The sequence below is a fragment of the Elephas maximus genome, chromosome 7 (assembly GCF_024166365.1).
Source record: "Elephas maximus indicus isolate mEleMax1 chromosome 7, mEleMax1 primary haplotype, whole genome shotgun sequence".
Taxonomy (NCBI): domain Eukaryota; kingdom Metazoa; phylum Chordata; class Mammalia; order Proboscidea; family Elephantidae; genus Elephas; species Elephas maximus.
Window position 1 is genome coordinate 33,379,501 of NC_064825.1, and position 13,083 is coordinate 33,392,583.

The 13,083-nt window shown below is 39.8% G+C and overlaps 1 protein-coding gene across 1 annotated transcript in view; it reads left to right on the forward strand.

Moving 5' to 3' along the window:
* CTSC (cathepsin C) overlaps window positions 1–10,145 on the forward strand; it is a 42,123-nt gene extending 31,978 nt beyond the window's left edge. Inside the window, exons 6-7 of the mRNA XM_049889584.1 lie at window positions 7,353–7,484; window positions 9,226–10,145. Of these exons, the coding sequence (XP_049745541.1) occupies window positions 7,353–7,484; window positions 9,226–9,728 (635 nt within the window). The 3' untranslated portion in view covers window positions 9,729–10,145. The remainder of the gene's footprint in view (window positions 1–7,352; window positions 7,485–9,225) is intronic.
* Window positions 10,146–13,083: the final 2,938 nt, after the last annotated feature.

Here is a 13,083-nt window from a genome sequence, read left to right on the forward strand (position 1 = left end):
GTTAAAGAAAACAAGAATATTAGGAAGGCAGATGACGTTTTACCTTTACATTCGAAAGCAGCTTTATGCACTAGGCTTATAGCTAAGGACACTCGAAGTATGAAGGAAAAGAAGCCGAGAAATTGGAAGAAATGGACTTTTCTTTGTTTTTCTCCCAGCTGTCCTGCCTTATTTATTTATTGTATCTTTAAGAGATAAGCGTAGTGTCTTTTATAGGTCACATTAATTAAGAAGTACAGGGTGTTTTCCTTATGTTTAAAATCTATTTCATTTAAAAGTCTTGGTACTATTTATATTATTAGAGCTGGAAGGCAGTGACCTTTAACTTTCTACTCCACTCTACTCATTTTATACACAGGAAGAAAGAAAGGCCCAAAAGGTCAAGTGACTTACCCTAGCTCACATAGAATCCTGGTTCCTTATTGCAGCCCTCACCCCTCCTTAGTGTGCTCGCCACTGTTGGAAGGTGCAGCAGCTCCAGATAGTTAAGCTAGATAAAAATCAAATTGTCTATCTGAGGTTGTGGAAATCAGATTACTGCAGAACTCCAGCTGGGCCAGATCCACTTATTTTTCTTCATTGCATTCTAGTCTTCTTAAGAGATAATGGTTCTTTTAGAATCTAGACTCTGACCCTGTCTTTTGAAAAGAGGCATTACTTACCTTGACAGCTGACTCATTCTTCTGGGAAACTCAGGGCTTGAGGAAAGTTACCTTCTTTCCTCATTCCTGTGATTTCTCTGTTAACAGAACACTTTCTGAGTCCCTGAATACACTGAGGCTTGGCCTTTCCACAGTGCTGGGTGCTCAGATAATGGGGGTTGAATGGACAATAGAATGTCAACCAATGCTTTTTGGTACAGTGACTCTGTATTCCTTCCATCTTATTTTGATGCTTCCTGCATCTTTCAATATTTTGCCTTCAAATAGAATCCTTCAGTATTGCAATTCAAGGCTTGAATTTTTCCCTTCAGCTTGAGAAATGCCCAGTGTGTTCTTTGTTTTTGCCTTTCTAACTCCAGGTCTTTGCACATTTCATTATAATATTTTACTTTGTTTTCTCCCTGCCCTTTGAAATATTCTGTTCAGCTCTTTTACGTGATCATTTCTTCCTTTCTCTTTAGTTACTCTGTGATCAAGAGCAAGTTTCACAGTCTATTCTGACATCATTTTGTCTTTTCTTTCTTCCATGTCTTTTTAATTACGTTTTGCTTTCTTCACGTGTGATGTCCTTGATGTCATGCTATAACTCATCTGGTCTTCGGTCATTAGTGTCAATGCATCAAATTTATTCTTGAGGTGGTCTGTAAATTCAGGTGGGATATACTTAAGGTCATACTTTGGCTCTCGTAGACTTGTTTTAATTTTCTTCAACTTCTACTTAGACCTGCATATGAACAATTGATGGTCTGTTCCGTGGTCAGCATCTGGCTTTGTTCTGACTGATGATATTGAGCTTCTCCATAGTCTCTTCCCACAGATACAGTCAGTTAGATTCCTGTGTATTCCATCTGGCGAGGTCCACGTGTCTAGTTGCCATATATGTTGTTGAAAAAAGGTATTTGCAATGAATAAGTCGTTGCTCTTTGAAAATTCTATCACGTGATCTCTGATGTCATTTCTGTGACCAAGGCCATATTTTCCAAATACCTATCCTTCCTCTTTGTTTCCAACTTTTGCATTCCAATCACCAGTATTATTAATGCACCTTGATTTCATGTTCGATCAATTTCAGACTGCAGAGGGTGGTAAAAATCTTCAATTTCTTCATCTTTGTCATTAGTGGTTGGTGCGTAATTTTGAATAATAGTCGTATTAACTGGTCTTCCTTGTTGGTGTATGGACATTATCCTATCACTGACAGTGTTGTTCTTCAGGATAGATCTGGAAATGTTTTTTTTGATGATGAATGCGACATCATTCCTCTTTAATTTGTCAATCCTGGCTAGTAGACCATATGATCGTCCAATTAAAAATGACCAATACCAGCCCTTTTTAGGTCAGTAATGCCTAAGATGTTGATCTCTATGTGTTCCATCTCATTTTTGATGACTTCCTGTTTTTCTTGATTCCTACTTCACCCTGTCCATGTTCTGATTATTATTTCTCTAATACATTACAGCGATTTCTTCTCATTTTAAGTCATTCCACATCAGCAAGTATAGGTCCTGAAAGCTTTAGTCCACCCATGTTATTAAGATCAACTCTACTTTGAGGAGACGGTTTTTCCTCAGTTGTATTTTGAGTACCTTCTAACCTGAGGGGCTCATCTTCCAGCAGCATATCAGATAATGTTCTGCTGCTTTTCACAAGGTTTTCACTGGCCAGTTTTTTTTAGATGTAGATCGCCAGGTCCTTCTTCCTAGTCTGTCTTAGTCTCGAAGTTCCACTGATACCTCTCCACCATGAGTGACCCCGCTGACATTTCAAATACTGGCAATATAGCTTTCAACATCACAGCAACATACAAGCCACCACAGGAACAACAAACTGACAGACATCAAATATTGAATGACACAGGAAGCATTGAAAGAATATGGAAGGAATATACGGAGCCACTGTACCAAAAGGAATTAGCAGACATTCAGCCCTTTGAGGAGGTAGAGTATGACCAAAAACCAGTGGTATTGAAGGAAGCAGTCCAAGATGCACTGAAGGCATTGGCAAAAAACAAGGCTCCAGGAATTGACTGAATACCAATTGAGATGTTTCAGCAAACGGATGAAACACTGGAAGCACTCTCTCATCTATGCCAAGAAATTTGGGAGACACTACCTGGCCAACTGACTGGAAGAGATCCATATTTGTGCCTATTCCCAAGAAAGGTGATCCAGTCAAATGTGGAAATTATCGAATAGTATCTTTACATCACACGCATGTAAAATTTTGCTAAAAGATAATTAAAAAATGGTTGCATTAGTACATTGACTGGGACCTGCCAGAAATTCAAGCTGGATTCAGAAGAGGACATGGAATCAGGGATATCATTGTTGATGTCAGGTGGATCTTGGCTGAAAGCAGAGAATACTGGAAAGATGTTTACCTGTGTTCTATTGCATATGCAAAGGCGTGATTGTGTGGATCATAACAAATTATGGATAACATTGCAAAGAATGGGAATTCCAGAACATTTAATCATGCTCATGCAGAACCTGTACATAGACCGAGAGGCAATCTTTCAGACAAAACAGAGGGATACTGCATGGCTTAAAATCAGGAAAGGTGTGCATCAGGGTTGTGTCCTTTCACCAAACTTATTCAATCTGTACACTGAGCTAACCAAAAAGTCAGCGGTTTGAACCCACCAACTGCTCCATGGGAGAAGGATGTGGTAGTCTGCTTCTGTAAAGATTTCAGCCTTGGATACTCTACGAGACAGGGTATACTCTGACCTGTACGGTTGCTACGAGTTCGAATATACTCAGTGGCAGTGAATTTGGGTTATACTGAGCATATACTCTGAGAAGCTAGACTATATGAAGAAGAAAACAGCATCAGAATTGGAGGAAGACTCCTTAACAATGTGCAGTATGCAGATGACACAACCTTGCATGCTGAAGCACTTAATAATAAAGATGAAAGGCTACAGCCTTCAGCATGGATTACACTTCAACATAAAACAAAAGTCCTCACAACTGGACCAATAAGCATCATCATGATAAATAGAGAAAATATTGAAGTTGTCAAGGATTTCATTTTACTTGGATCCACAATCAACGCCCATGGAAGCAGTAGTCAAGAAATCAGATGATGCATTGCACTGGGCAAATCTGCTGCAAAAGACCTCTTTAAAGTGTTAAAAAGCGAAGATGTCATTCTAAGGACTAAGGTACACCTGACCCAAGACACGGTATTTTCAATTGCCACGTATGCACGTGAAAGCTGGACAGTGAATGAGGAAGACTGAAGAAGAATTGATGCTTTTAAATTATGGTGTTGGGGAAGAATATTGAATATACCGTGGACAGCCAGAAGAACAAACAAACCTGTTTTGGAAGAAATACAGCCAGAATGTTCCTAGTAGGCAAGGGTGGAGAAACTTTGTCTCAGGTACTTTGGACATGGAGAAAGACATCACGCTTGGTAAAGTAGAGGATCAGTGAAAAAGAGGAAGACCCTGTGTGAGATGGATTGAGACAGTGGCTGCAACAATTGGCTGAAACATAACAACAATTGTGAGGATGGCACATGACTGGGCAGTGTTTCATTCTGTTGTACATAGGGTCACTGTGAGTCAGAACCAACTCAATGGCATCTAACTATAACAACAACAATAATTAATTTCCAGAGGGATTTTTACATAGTTTTGCGGGCCATGAAAGCTGGATGGCCAAAATGGGATAGTTTCCATACTCTCATGATACGTGTTCTTTCCTTTAAGGTGTTGATGTCCTATTAAAGTAACACTGGCTTTGACTGTTTACTGTCTCTCGAGCAGTTTTTCAACATTTCGTTATTTCACACAGTGATCTTAATGGTAGTATTATTTGGATGGTGTATGGATTGAATTGTATTCCCCAAAAATATGTATATCAATTTGGCTAGGCCACGATTCCCAGTATTGTGTGATTGTCCACCATCTTGTCATCTAATGTGATTTTCCTATGTGTTGTAAATCCTATCTCTATGATGTTGATGATATGGGATTAGTGGCAGTTATGTTAATGAGGCAGGACTCAGTCTACAAGATTGGATTGTGTCTTGAGTCAATCTCTTTTTGAGATCTCATATCACCAAGAAATAAGAACTGGGAGAATAGCTCATTCTTTGGACCCAAGATCCCTGCACTGAGAAGCACCTCGACCAGGGGAAGATTGATGACAAGGACCTTACACCAGAGCTGACAGAGAAAGCCTTCCCTTGGAACTGACACCCTGAATTTGAACTTGTAGCCTACTAGACCGTGAGAGAGGAAACCCTGGTGGAGTAGTTGTTAAGTGCTATGGCTGCTAACCAAAAGGTTGGCAGTACAAATCTACCAGGCACTCCTTAGAAATTCTTAGGGGCAATTCTACTCTGACCTATCGCATCGTTACGAGTTGGTATCAACTTGATGGCAACAGGTAAGACTGAGGGAATAAATTCCTCTTTGTTAAAGCCGTCCACTTGTGGTATTTCTGTTATAGCAGCACCAGATAACCGAGACAGATGGTTTCTAAAAACAAAAAGTGTAAGTTAAAAGAAACTGAAATGTTAAAGTAGAGAAAGACCTATAAACTGAAAAGGACCCTAGGCCTGTGTTAGAAGACACATAGGCAGTAGCCCCTGCTGCCTCTAACTGTAGGACCTGGGACAGGCCACAGCTCCTTTCTGAATCTCAGTGTACTCATTGTCAAATTGGTAAATTGGACACTAGATGAATTCCAAGACCCCTTCCAAGTGATTCTCAGCAGCAAAAGCTATACATGATATTGGTAAACCTGAGATTCTTAGAAGCAGAATTTTGGGAAACATCAGAATATAAGCAGTTAGGGAGAATTAGGGCTCTAGCAGATTCTAGGTCCAAGATCTTGTGGTATTGTTGAACAACTTAGAAGAGTTTCACATTGGGACCTAGGGCTCCTGCCCTCTCTAGAGGTTAGGAACAAGTGAAAGCTCAGTATTTCTATTTAATTCACTGTGTTTCCTGTAAGTAAATATTTATCCACTTGCTCATTCCTTGGTTCTTTCTATAAACATACATGGAGTTTATTTACTGTGTCAGGTACCAAGATGTAGAAAACACATTTCCTGTGAACACTAAGGAAGTTCACAGTTTAGTTTGTGAAAAGTAATGTTAAGTAAATCAAATAGAGTTCTGTTGGAGGCTGAGCATGGAGTGTCCTGGCTTTTCTTTTTACTCAGGGAGGGACATGTTCCCTGAAAAACAGTGCCCCCTGTTAATATTTTTGAATGCATGAAGTTTCTTTGAATGTGCTTTTCTCTAATGAAGGAAGTTACTAAATTCCGATTTACTGAAGAGAACAAAGACTTCTCTTTATGTAGAAGGAGTTTTTAATTGTGTATCTGTTCAGAAATCTTATTTTACATGCATAAAGGAGTATTCTCTATTTAAATACTTTGGTAACTAATATATTGGTAACATGAATAATGAATAATTAACTGGATTTAATACCAACATCTTAGGCTTGGTAAAGCATATCCTGATGTAGAATTTATATAGCAGAGAAGAAAGAGGCTATATAATAATAACCCCAAAAAATAGAGATATTAAAATTATATTATTTTCTTTCTAGAATTAGAATAAGTGAAAGTCTCTGAATTACATATATATAATGTTTTCTAAGGTATATTTCATTATTTTGTCTACACATATTTTTTTAAGAGACATATAGAAAAATATTTTTAATATAATCTACCTTCTAATACAGTATTTCTTTTTTTGAGATAGCAACTATATCCCTAGCAGATACTTCTTAGGTAAATATATTTTATCTTTGCCAGAGCATCCAGGTGTGAAATAAAGCTGCTTTCTTCTCTTTCACTCACCACCACCCAACTACTTCTCCTATTTCTGTATCCTCTTGGGAGGAATTTTAAGGGGATCATAGCTATCCAGAGGACATGACCAAAAACCAAATCCGTTAGTCGATTCTGACACAGTGAGCCTAAGGACAGAGTAAAACTGTCCCGTAGGATTTCCAACACTGTAATCTTTATGGAAGCAGATTGTTAAATCTTTCTCCTGCGGAGCAGCTGATGGGTTCAAACCGCTGACCTATTTAGTCAGCAGCCAAGTGTTTAACCAGGGCTTCTTACAGCAGACGTTCAAACCTGTCTGCTCATTTCACTACCCCTCATCTGCCTTATGTTCTCACTTCCTCATTGCCCTTCTTAAATCCCATATCCATCATTATAATCCCTCTCTTGTCTTTCTATAGCTTTGTTGTATTTTGCCACCTTAACCTCAGTAAAATACAACTTGACAACACATCCACATGTGAGCCATTCTTGGCGTTAGTTCCACCTAGCACTCTGCAAAATGCTGCTCTAGAGCTATTTAAAAGCTCAACACAAATGTATGTCTCCACAGTTTCTCTCAACCAGATGCCTCGGGCTGTTGCACATATAAATCAGTTCTTCATTATCAAGAATACTGTTAAATGATTCTCAGAAATTAGTATTTTTTTAAGTTGCTTAAATATTCTCAAGGAAAATCCCTGTAAGTTTGCGTATATGTGCAATCGTGATCTTTGATTGAATCTTCTATATTGTGCACATCCTTAGGAACAACAATAGCAGTAGTCAATCGAAATATATTAATGTACCTCATCCACTCAGGTTTATCTGTGATTCGTTGTGAGTTCTTCAAAGGCTTCTTTGGTTATGTGTCTTTTTCTTTTCTCTCGCCAGCATCTTGCGGGAGCTGCTACTCATTTGCTTCTATGGGTATGCTGGAAGCAAGACTACGTATACTAACCAACAATTCTCAGACCCCAGTCTTGAGTCCTCAGGAGGTTGTGTCTTGCAGCCAGTATGCTCAAGGTAAATGCTGTATTAAAAGTGCTGTTCCATGACCTTTACCTGTGTGTAGTTGGCCGATGTTGGCAAAGACAAAGGATGGTGTAATGGAGAGAACACAGTGTCTGTAGTCAGAAAACCTGGGTGCAGGTTCTGGTCCATCACTTATTAGTGAATGGTTCTCATGGAACTCACCATACCATCCCAGCTAAATAGCCAGACACCATGCCTAGGCTCTTTTCTCATGGAAGTTCTCCCTGACTCCCCAGTACAGAAAAACCTAACTCACAGCCCTCACCAGGCTCTGTCTGAATCCTAGAAGCCTCATACATTCATTCTCTAACAATGCTCAAAACCCTGAGAAGTAGAAGGTATTTATTGTTTGCAGACAGGGAACAAGCACAAAGAAATTCTATAACATTCTGAAGGTCACATGGCTAACCACTGGAGTTTCACTTCTGAGGTCTCAGTCCATAACCTCATTCCTATTAAATCCATACTGACACTGATTTATCTCTAGGAGAATTTTTAAATTCTAGCTTAGGCATTTAGAACTGGTCATATGTAATGTATATTTAAGGCCCAGCTGGAATTAGTTCAGGGAGAAACATTCCAATTTTAATGTTTTCTGCTATAGACTAGTGGAAGGATATGAGGACCTAATTTAGACTTTACTGCAGTAGGTAGTCAGGGAAGGCTTTTTTGAGAATGAGCCTGGGCATGGTGCCTGGCTATATACTAACGATACACCAAAAAAAAATCTGTTGCCGTCGAGTTGATTCCAACTCATAGCGACCTTATAGGACAGACTAGAACTGCCCCATAGAGTTTCTAAGGAGTGCCTGGTGGATTCAAAATGCTGGCCTTTTGGTTAGCAGCTGTTGCTCTTAACCACTATACTACCAGGGTTTCCCATCTATGGCCACAGTAAAGCTGTTTAGCTCACCATTGAAATTGCCTTTCCAGGTGTGGTGAATGGTTATTGTCAGTGAGCCTTTCTTTCTGAAATACTTATTAAAAATCAATACTGTGATTGTTAAACCCTGGAGACTATAATGTGTCATGAAAGTCCCTAACCCTCCTGAAGCTCACAGTGAGTATAGTCGACATTAAATAGATGATTACATCAGTACTAATAACATTATACTGGTGAGAAGAATACTGAAAAGAAAGCATAGTGTTATGGGTGTGTGTAATAGGGCCAGGACCAGCGGAAGGAGGTGAGGGCCTGATTTAGATTTTCTGCAGTAGGTAGTCAGGGAGAACTGTTTTCAGAAAGAGCCTCGGCACAGTGTCTGGCTATATACTAATAATAATAGCTAACATGATTGAATGCTTATTTTATATCTTTACGTAGAGTAACTAGTTAAATCCTACAAGAGAGGTACTATTACACTCTATATTTTGCAAATAATTAAATGATGGTACAAAGAAAAGGAGTTCACACAGCTTTGGTTTTGAACCTGTGTGGTTACCCTTCAGAGCCTGCCTGCTTAACCACTGTGTTATAGCTTCCTCCCACGTTAGGTGCTGAATAACTGTCTGTTAGGCGGCACTGGGTTTTGGGTAAATGGCTGATGGTGATAGGATGGTTAGCTAGATGTCTAAATGGATGAATCGATGATGTAACATTGAAGCTACATCAACTTTCACAGGTAACTTAAAGAATTAACTTCAACAGAAAAGAAAGTATAGGAAATGGACGATTTCTCCTGTACCCCTTTCAGAGAGAGGAATTATAACTGTGCGTGTTCTTCATCCTCAGGCTGTGAAGGTGGCTTCCCGTATCTCATCGCAGGAAAGTATGCCCAGGATTTTGGGCTGGTAGAAGAGGCCTGCTTCCCCTACACAGCCACTGACACTCCGTGCAAAGTGAAGAAGGACTGTTTTCGTTACTATTCCTCTGAGTACCACTATGTGGGAGGTTTTTATGGGGGCTGCAATGAAGCTCTGATGAAGCTCGAGCTGGTCAATCATGGGCCCGTGGTAGTTTCCTTCGAAGTATACGATGACTTCATCCACTATCACAAGGGAATCTATCACCACACTGGTCTGAGAGATCCTTTCAACCCCTTTGAGCTGACTAATCATGCAGTTCTGCTGGTCGGCTATGGCACTGACTCAGCCTCTGGGCTGGATTACTGGATTGTTAAAAACAGCTGGAGCGCCACTTGGGGTGAGGATGGCTACTTCAGGATCCGCAGAGGAACTGACGAGTGTGGAATTGAGAGCATAGCACTGACAGCCACACCAATTCCTAAGCTGTAGAGTATATCTCTCAGTATTTCATAACAATGACAACCATCAGTCAGAAAGAGACTTGATAGACTAATAGACTTGAAACTTTTATAGCAGTATTTTCTGAAGATTACAAATAGATTCCTATGAAGATGTTTGCCTTTAAAATCAAAACCTTCCCTGATGACAGTATACCTTCTCATCAACCACTGACCTACTTTTTTCTAAGAACTCATTTAAATGAGATTTTAACAGGGCTATAAAGAAATGGATGTTGCTAATGGTTTGTGATCTACCAAATGCAATATTAAAAAAAAAAAAATCTATGTGAAGGCTCTGGAATATTTTTACATCGTGCAGATCACCAGGAAATGAAGCAATGCTCATTGATTCTTTTAAATTCTTCGTAAACGTCCAAGTGATCATGTGCTGTATAACTTACATGCGTGCATAAGAGAATTTCACCACTAAGTTTTTCATTTAGATTTACTTTTGTCACTTACGTAAGCACTTCTTTAAGAAGAAAAAGTGTTTGAGGGTGCTTCAGTTTAAAACAAAACAAAACTATGGACCTTTATGACAGGTGGCATACCCCTAAAGTCATCCCTGAATATTTGATAAGCCAGAAGCCATAAAGTAAAGAAGTAGGAGTTCTGATAAAACTAATATATATGGTGTGTTTCTTGCACTTGGAAGTATTGGATAGCTTTCACTGTTGCTCAGTAGCTTAATTAGTGGAATATTGTTAGCTATTTAGATTTGGACAGGTCTTTTATTATCTTCAAGGGATATTTTACAGTGGTGTGAAACCTCTGGGAGCCCTGGTTGTGCAACCATTAATCACTCGGCTACTAACCAAAAGCTTGGCTATTTGAACTCACCCAGGGGCTCTGAAGAAGAAAGACCTGATAATCTGCTCCCATAAAGATTACAACCTAGAAAACCCTATGAGGCAGTTCTGCTCTGTCACCTGGGGTCACTATGAGTTGGAATTGATTCAGTGACACCCAACAACAACAGTAGCATGAAACCTCTATACTTTGTAACCAGATGGCATGTATTAGAAGCGATGTGGAAGTTGGGTAGGTAGGCAGTCTGAGCTCCAAAATGGCAACATGTTAGAATCACAAGCCTTTTGGAACTTAGGGAAATTTGGAACTGGAACACTGGGACCATAGAGGTCATCCAATCCAATTTTGCATAGACGGAGACTGAGGCCTTGAGAGGGGAAGTGACTCATCCAAGGTAACAAGGCTGCTAAGTGATGGAACCATGATTCAGCTTCTAAATTCAACTGTCCTCAACACTTCAGAGCACTGACTCTCAGGTGCCTCTACCGGAGTATTCATCATCACTAGAGAAACTAGCTGCATACTGGGAAATTTCACCCTGCCATTTGACGTGCCAGTATTTTGTCTTGAACCTCATGTACCTTTTGCATTGTAATTCACAGCAATGACATTTTTATTCTCCTTGAACTGAAGTGGCACTCCGGGAGTATGTGCCATGTTTAAGTGTGGCTTCCTGGGCCTCCTGGCACACTGCTACATACCTGGACCTTTTCACCCCATGGTGACATGGAAGCAGACGCTCTTAATGGCAGGCATAGTCAGGGCCCTTAACATTTCAAACGCCTCCAAAGAAGTGTATTTTCTTTGTTACAGATTAAATGTAATTTTGGTCTTATTTATACCTTAGCCTTAGTGAATACTTTATATCAAACATAAATTGATTTTTTTTACTCAACATTTATAAAGATAGTACCTGTCACCTTAGCAAACAAGATTTTGCTTGACCTGCAAACTTGAGTTTATCCTCTGGTTCTCTACTTGGCATGCAGTCAGGATGCACATATGAAAACAACATGCAGTGTGCCCACACTCTTGCACAATTGTTTGAAAGGCCCTGCCTGAGCTCTTACAGAAAGTCACTACCGGCGGCATCCATTAAATACTTGGGAAATATTGAAAGACTAAGTATGACGTGCATCTCACTGACTGTGGGAAGCTAGACCCCACAAGTATGACTTGATGAGGGCAAGCAGTTGTTTGAAGAGTCCCCAGGTTTTCAGAGGTTGCCAGTGGGATTGCTTAGAGCAAGAGCTCAAGTCACACCGTATTTCAACCTGGATTTATTTCCTATGGAAGTCTAGTTTTCTTATTTCTATAAGAGGGAAGAATCACTTGTTTCATCCATGGTAGCAGAAGTCTTTAAAGACAGTGACTAAATGGAGTATTGTGGTTCCACAAACCATGTGATTAGACTGTTAAACTGTACAAAAAGCAGCAAGTTCCATTACCTAAAATTTGTTTATATTGGTGCTAATAGAACATATCATCAAAGTGTGTTGACAAGTTGAGCTCTTGAAGAAATGGTATGGAAACTCTGGCTTACCTCCCTGTCTTAGTTATCTCATGCTGCTGTAAAAGAAATACCACCAGCGGATGGCTTTAACAAACAGAAATTTATTTTCTCATGGTCTAAGAGGCTAAAAGTACAAATTTAGGGTGCCAGCATCAGGGGAAGGCTTTCTTTCTCTGTCAGTTCTGAGGGAAGTTCCTTGCCATCAGTCTTCCCCTGGTCTAGGAGCTTTTCAGCACAGGGACCCTGGGTCCATAGGATACGCTCTGATTCTGACTCTGCTTTCTTGGTGGTAGGAGGTCCCCATGTCTCTCTGCTCGCTTCTCTTTTATATCGCAAAAGAAATTGACTCAAGATGTAACCTAATCTCGTAGATTGAGTCCTGCCTCATTAACATCATAGAGGTAGGATTTACAATACATGGGAAAATCAAAAAATGGTAGACAGCCATACAATACTGGGAATCATGGCCTAGTCAAGTCGACATACATTCTTCGGGGACACAAGTCAATCCATGACACTCCCCAAGACATTGCCAGATAGACCATAGTGAGGATATGCCCAAACCACAAGGGTGAGGAAAATAAAGTTTAGTTAGGCAGCCTAGCACAGTCTTAATGTTGACTCTAAAGCCATACTGCCCAAATAAGGTTTCTGGCTCTGCCACCTAATTTCCTATGAAACCTCATACAGTTTATCTAATCTACTTGTGCTTCAGTTTTGTTGTCTGTAAAATGGAGAAAATGGAATAGATATATTTCACTGACTGAAATCTTCCTCTCCAAACTCTTGCCGTCTCAACAAAGGACCCAAATGGATTTGCGTTTTTTAAGATGTCTCTTGCTCTTTTAACTCAGGCTATTTACAGTTCCAAGTGAGATTCAGATAAACTGTATTTTCCCTGGCCATCCAAACTTACTCACTGAATTCTTTTAACCTATACCCACTGAATTCAAGCACTGAATAGATTTGCGTAGTAAGATGTGTATCTACTTCATAAAGTTGTTAGAGGAGTAATTACATT